The sequence below is a fragment of the Arachis hypogaea genome, chromosome 17 (genome assembly GCF_003086295.3).
Source record: "Arachis hypogaea cultivar Tifrunner chromosome 17, arahy.Tifrunner.gnm2.J5K5, whole genome shotgun sequence".
In the NCBI taxonomy this organism is placed as follows: domain Eukaryota; kingdom Viridiplantae; phylum Streptophyta; class Magnoliopsida; order Fabales; family Fabaceae; genus Arachis; species Arachis hypogaea.
Window position 1 is genome coordinate 16,285,555 of NC_092052.1, and position 6,880 is coordinate 16,292,434.

General features: G+C 31.7%; 2 protein-coding genes across 2 annotated transcripts; one reads left to right on the forward strand and one right to left on the reverse strand.

Annotated features, from left to right (window-relative positions):
- Window positions 1–607: 607 nt before the first annotated feature.
- LOC112765547 (7-deoxyloganetin glucosyltransferase-like) lies at window positions 608–2,283 on the forward strand. Its single transcript, XM_025811445.2, has 4 exons — window positions 608–805; window positions 901–1,006; window positions 1,101–1,325; window positions 1,412–2,283. Exons 1-4 carry the CDS (start codon window positions 608–610, stop codon window positions 2,281–2,283), a joined length of 1,401 nt encoding a protein of 466 aa, XP_025667230.2.
- A 1,252-nt stretch (window positions 2,284–3,535) lies between these two features.
- Window positions 3,536–6,552, reverse strand: LOC112766570 (uncharacterized). Its single transcript, XM_025812465.3, has 3 exons — window positions 6,234–6,552; window positions 5,436–5,565; window positions 3,536–4,496 (listed from the first exon to the last, which is right to left on the reverse strand). The coding sequence occupies exons 1-3, from the start codon at window positions 6,364–6,366 to the stop codon at window positions 3,698–3,700; spliced, it is 1,062 nt and encodes a 353-aa protein (XP_025668250.1). The 5' UTR covers window positions 6,367–6,552; the 3' UTR covers window positions 3,536–3,697.
- Window positions 6,553–6,880: the final 328 nt, after the last annotated feature.

A 6,880-nucleotide genomic window follows, 5' to 3' on the forward strand; every position in this document is an offset into this window, starting at 1 on the left:
AAAAAAAAAGTACTGAGTTTATTTTATTTTTTAATTAGTGTAACATAATAACTAATTAATTAATTAACTATTTTCTTTCTTCGTTAAATTAAGATTATAGAAATTTCAAAGTCGTAAAAAGACTTCTCATTCTAATAATTGCCTTATTTTTCATTGAAAGAATTAACTAATACCATTATTAATTGGTATATGCCATTGCTCAGATAAGACAAATTAAAAGGAACAAGAAAGTAATTGACAAATATATAAAGTAGAGTTAATAGTCAAAAACGTCTTCGAAAGTGTCCTCGATCTTCATTTTCATCCCCGAAAGTCAAAATTAATCAAAAACGTCCTCGAAAGATATCCGTGTTGATCACGTTCGTCCTTCCGTCTTCTCGGTTGATGAGATGGCAAACGGCCGCTTACGTGGCACGTTAACTGCCAAGCTGGCCAACGCCAGGGTGTAGGATGTTGTTGCTGACAAGATAAGTTTCGTTTAAGCCATCAAATTAGTCCTTCGAGTTTATAAACCCTAATCCCAAAACGAACGATAAATACTTCGAGGTGATCACTTTCGGTGGCAGTAGAGGTAACTAGGAGGCGTAATCCCTGGCTGGCTGCGTGGATGGAGAGAGGAGATAGTGGTTATGGTGGCGGTTTGTCACATGCATCGCACGACAATCATGGATCCAGTGTTTCGATGCGAAGGAGGAGGGTGAATGCTCATGATGGATCATGTTTCTGTGGGCTGAAGACTGTGATTAAGAAATCTGGGACAGCGGAGAATCCGAATAGATTGTTCCATGCATGTCCAAGGTACCGGGTGAGTGATGGTAAAGGAAGTTAAAGCTTTTTCATGTTCTTATCCTCTGTTGGGTGTTTTCTGATTTTTTTGTTTACTCCCATATGAAATTGCAGAAGGGTAGTCACTGCAATTATTTTAAGTGGGTTGATGATGATGAATTTGAAGCAGTGGGTGTGTGTGGTACAAAGAAAGATGCAGGAACTGATATGGAGGTTGAAGGTGAGTATGATGAATGGAGGGTGAAGGTGGCATGAAAGTTGGGCACTGTGGAAGCTGAAGTTAGAGTTTTTCATGTTCTTATTCTATGTTGAAGGCTTGTGTTCTTTCAGAAAACTCATTGCAAGCCTTGTTTCTCCAAACCATGATGATGTGCCTCCTGTTACTTGCATAGTTTCTGATGGTGCTATGTGGTTCACTTTGAAAGTTACTCAAGAGTTCCACATCCCTCACTTTGTGTTTTTCACTCCCAGTGCCTGTGGCATGCTGGGATACATTAACTTTGAAGAGATTCGGAAAAGAGGTTATTTCCCATTGAAAGGTGCTCTCTTGTATTATATTTTGACAAGTTTTTATTTGTATCATACAATTTTTTAATAGAATAAAATAAAAATTTATTCTTTTCAGATAAGAAGAATCTGCTTGATGGATATCTTGATACTGAAGTTGATTGGATTCCAGCAATGAAAGGAGTAAGACTAAAAGACCTTCCCACATTTCTTAGGACTACTAATCCTTCTGATGTAATGTTCAATTACAACATAGTAAAAGTGAACACTGCTATGCATGCCAAAGGGGTTATCCTTAACACCTTTGAAGACTTAGAATCAGAGGTTTTGGATGCCATCAGAGCCAAATACTCCAATGTCTACTCCATTGGTCCATTATCAATGCTATTCAAACAGCTCTCAAACTCAAATACTCAATTGGAGTCGATTGATTTGAATCTGTGGAAGAAAGACAACAAATGCTTGGAATGGTTGGATAAAAGAGACAGAGGTTCTGTTGTGTATGTGAACTTTGGTAGCTTAGTGATTATGACACCAAAGCAACTAAGTGAATTTGCTTGGGATTTGGTTAATAGCAAGTACCATTTCTTGTGGGTCATAAGGCCTAATCTTGTGCATGATAATAATAATAATGGTGATGGAAAATTAAGTGATGAATATGTGAATGTGATTGAAAGATGTGAGAGGGGATTGGTATTGGGGTGGTGCCAACAAGAGAAAGTTCTGTGTCATGCATCAATTGGCGGATTTCTAACACATTGTGGGTGGAACTCAACATTGGAGAGCATATGTGAGGGAGTTCCAATGGCATGTTGGCCTTTCTTTGCAGAACAACAAACAAACAGCTTCTATGCATGCAAGAAATGGGAGATTGGGATGGAGATTGAGTGTGATGTTAAGAGAGAGCAGGTTGAGGGGCTTGTGAGGGAACTCATGGAGGGGCAAAAAGGGAAAGAAATTAAGGTTTATAAACTCGAAGGACTAATTTGATGGCTTAAACGAAACTTATCTTGTCAGCAACAACATCCTACACCCTGGCGTTGGCCAGCTTGGCAGTTAACGTGCCATGTAAGCGGCCGTTTGCCATCTCATCAACCGAGAAGACGGAAGGACGAACGTGATCAACACGGGTATCTTTCGAGGACGTTTTTGATTAATTTTGACTTTCGGGGATGAAAATGGAGATCGAGGACACTTTCGGGGACGAAATTGATTATTAACTCATATAAAGTAAAATGCAGAATGAAACGTGTGAGAAATAATTTAAGTTAACGTTATTGGTGAAAATGATAATATTTTAGGATACATGAACTCAGTTATGGAACAATAATAACATTCATTTATTCAAAGACTTCTCTCGTGTTCATAAAGTAATAAATTAAATAAGATTGAAGATGAAGTTTACATTAATGAGGGGATATATATAATATAACCTCAATACATAGTACAAACCAAAAAATGAAAATGACTTCAATAAATTAAATAAAAAGCAACAACCAACATGTTTCCACTATCACACACAAAAATAAATTTTCATCGAAAGATGAGCAAGTCTTAAAAAATAGTGGATAATGGTAAAAATAATAAGTTATTGGATCGTGATATGATGAAGAGTATTTTTTAATTAAAAATAAATATTACTAATTAATTTAGATTTATCAAGAAGTTAGCTTACTCATTTTCTAAAAAAAAAAAAAAAACATTATGTGTAATATACTTTTTTTATTAAAATATTTAGTTATAATTTTTAATCTTTACTAGATTTCAGTTTTTACCAAAAGAAATCTTTAAGTTATTGGTTATTATTTTTTCTAATTAATTTCTTGATGTATTTTTAAATTTATTTTTTTTTCTCACAACTTAAAAATCTTTAAGTTTTAATGAATTTTCAATTAGGTTTTTATATATATATTTTGATTGAGTCCCTATATTATATCAGATTTTGTAATTAAGTCTCTATCGTGATAAAAACGTTGTAATTAACAGAATATTTCATTAAGCAAAACGAATATACCTAACATTTGACTAAATATTCTATATAGTTTAATAGAATATTCCGTTAATTTTAACGTTTTTGTCACGATAGGGATTTAGTTACAAAATCTGATATGGTATAAGAACCTAATTGAAAAGAAAAAAAATATATAAATCTAATTAAAAATTCGATAAAATTATAGAAATAAAAAAAGTAATTAAACCTAAAATTTACTCAATAAACATGATATATAATAAGACACAATAATGTACGCAACCTGTATAATAGAATAAAATGTTGTTGTTGTTGTATTACACCAAAAAAAAAGTAAGATACAATATTTAATATATTATTTAATAATAAAAGTAAAACGGACTAAAAATAGTGAGTACATGTAAGTAAGATATAATTGTTTGTTATTGAATAAAATCAAAAGAAGCCATATGGCCAAGAAGATTCTGAATAATCCATGACCATGTTTGAGTACTGAGAAAGTGGAGAAGAAGGAGCATTATCATCAAACACTAGTTGTTGCTGCTTGCTACTTTCACCATTATCATGATCATGATCATGATCATCATTATCATCATTTATCAGCGAGTTCAAGCAGTTAATAAAATCATCATCATTCCACGAAGCCACATTATTGTCGTCGTTAATAATAATATCATTATGATCATTGTTACAACACCATTCAAAATCTGGGAGCTGAAGGTCTTCAAGGAAGTTATTACTTGAACTAAAAGAAGAAGAAGACGAGGACGAGGACGAAGATGAAGACGAAGACGAAGGGGAAGGATCAGAAGAAGGAACAAGAATCTCATGTGGTTCTATTATTGGTACCTCATCAGTGCAGAACCCATTGATATCATTCATTATAATAATCTCATCATCCATTATTATTGTGTCATCAATTAAGGGTGGTGGCATCATCATAACCATTTTCTCTTCTCTTTCTTTGGACTCAGTAGTAGTATCTGGTTTCTCTTCCTCTTTGGGATTGTTTTGGTCTTGAGTTTTAGGTAGTTCATCATGGTTGGGGTCAAAGTCAACATTGTGAGGAGGTGTTTGGTTGCTCTGTTCTTGAATTTGTTGATTATTGGAGAGTGGCTTGTGAGTAACAGGGTCAATGCCCATTTTCTTCAGCTTTTTCTTAATGTGAGTGTTCCAATGGTTTTTAATCTCATTATCTGTTCTTCCTGGCAGATGAGAAGCAATTTTCGACCATCTGCATAATAATCAAACACAAAATTATAATTATAATTGACATTAAGATAAGAAAAGAAAAGAAATATTCCATCATAAGGTCCACGCGGAGTTATGATATCACTTGAAACTTGAAAAGGAAGTGACTACTGACTACAGAGTATTGTCATGTTTTTTACATGAAAAAGATTTAAAAATTTAGTTTTAGAAATAAAAATTATACCAAAATTTAAAGAGTCGAGGGATTATAATATTTTACACAGTTATTCAATCATATTAGTTTTTTATTATTATTTACATAGTTAATATAAAAAATAATTATTTTTATTGATGTGTTACGTAATAAAATAAGAATACATAACAATTTTAATATTATGATGCTGTTGCCAAAACTTTTTTTTTTTCCTTCTCAGAGAAAAGAAGAAATATTTAAAAAAAAAATAGAAAATAGAGGAAAGACTAGGTCTACAAATTTTGCACGTCTCATCTAAGGCAGGTTTGTGGCATTGGGGGGGACCATAATGTTTACTCTCTCGTCAAATAAAAAATGTACAACTTGGATGGCATGAATTACACAAATAAAAAAACTTCAACAAATTAAAGTTAGTGGCTTGGGTGTCATTAAGGTATCTTTTTCTTCTTTTCACTTTGGTTTAAATCATTTCCTTAGATAAGGTTACTTTTGCCATGCCAATTATTTAATTTAATCATTGCAAAAGTTTATTATACTATGATTAAGCATGCAGAACAGGTGAATATATAAAACCATGAAAGTAAAACAATATTTTCCTAAAGCCAAAAGTGTATTCAGACCCTTGTTACTTTTAATAAAATTATTAGTTCACTTAATTTTACTTATCCGATCCACTATTTTTTATCTTTAAATTTGATAAAAGTTTAAAGAGATAACAAATAATATTAATTAATCTTAAAAAAGAGGTTGGTGTGAAAAAAAAATAACCTGTTTCCTAGTTGAGCATGAAGGTCAATGACCATTTTCTCCTCGTAATCTGAAAGAAGGCCTCTCTTTAAGTCTGGCCTAAGATAATTTGTCCACCTTAACCTGCAACTTTTTCCACATCTTAATAGCCCTGCAAGACACCATACCTCATATTGTTAGAATTTCAAATTCACTACACAAGAGATTCGTTATTATTTCTGCTGAAATATTTGGAACAAAAAATTTGTAACTCCCCACCCAAAAATCAAGAATGCAAAAGAATTATGCTTAAACATAATCCAACAACTAAATTAGAAGTGGTAGAAGCACAGTACAAAAAACCATAAAACATATTTTTAGAAGCATTTTAAATATATCATAAATCAAGTGTTTCAATAATTTTAGTAGTTGATCTCAATCATAAAATATATATAATTGAGATAAATAATTAAAATTAACGAATAATATTACTTAAATACTTAATTATTTATCACACTTGAAATGTTTGTCGTGCTTTTATTATGTGTCAAGTATGAGTGTTTCTTTTTCTTTGTCTTTGAATGGGAACAGAATGAAAAAATGCATTAATGAACAGGACAAGACAAAGAAAGTGAGGAACCAATGAAGTCTTCATGTTGTTATAATTTTGAAAGACTTTATTTAATAAAGAAAGCAACTCAATGGCAACTAGCAGACCCTTAAATGAAGTTTAGATTTGTGACGGATTAGTCATTGATATGTCGGGTTGGGAGATATCGTGGAGAAAAAAAAAAAAAAAAGAAAGCATGAAACTCCATTGATGAAAGATTAGACACAGACCTGCAAGCTTAGGCACAGCTCTCCAACAACATTGGCCATTAGTGAGGAGGAAGCTTATGAGCTTCTTGTCCTCTTCTGCTGTCCATGGTCCCTTCTTCAACCCAACTTTGTCACAACATGGTTGCCTTCCCATCTTTTCTTTTCTAAAAATGTCAGTTTTATATATATTGATCCGGTTCTAATTGAGAGAGAAAGAAAGAAAGAAAACAAGAATGTGTGTGTGTTGTGTATGTGCACATAAACAAGGTTGGATCGATGGAGCACCACCACCAACTTATATATATATATATAGTCATGATTGATCCCTGTAGCTATAAAACTCCAAAAGTCCCAAAGTCCACTATCTCTTATTTTTATTTATTTTATTCAATGTAATTTTTTTTTTTTAAGTTTTTGTGTTTTTTATTTTGAGAAGTTTTTGGAATCATCAAGTTTTAATATCTTTTGTTATTATTTTATGAGTATAAATATTAAATTATTTTTAATAAATAAATTTATTAATTTATATGTGTTGAAAAATATAAATATAAATTGTATTAATAAATATGTGTAAGATTTTAGTAAATATAAATATAAATTATATATTTTTTATGTATAAAATATATATAAATACGGATGGATATTATTATTAATTAAGTGTTAATAAA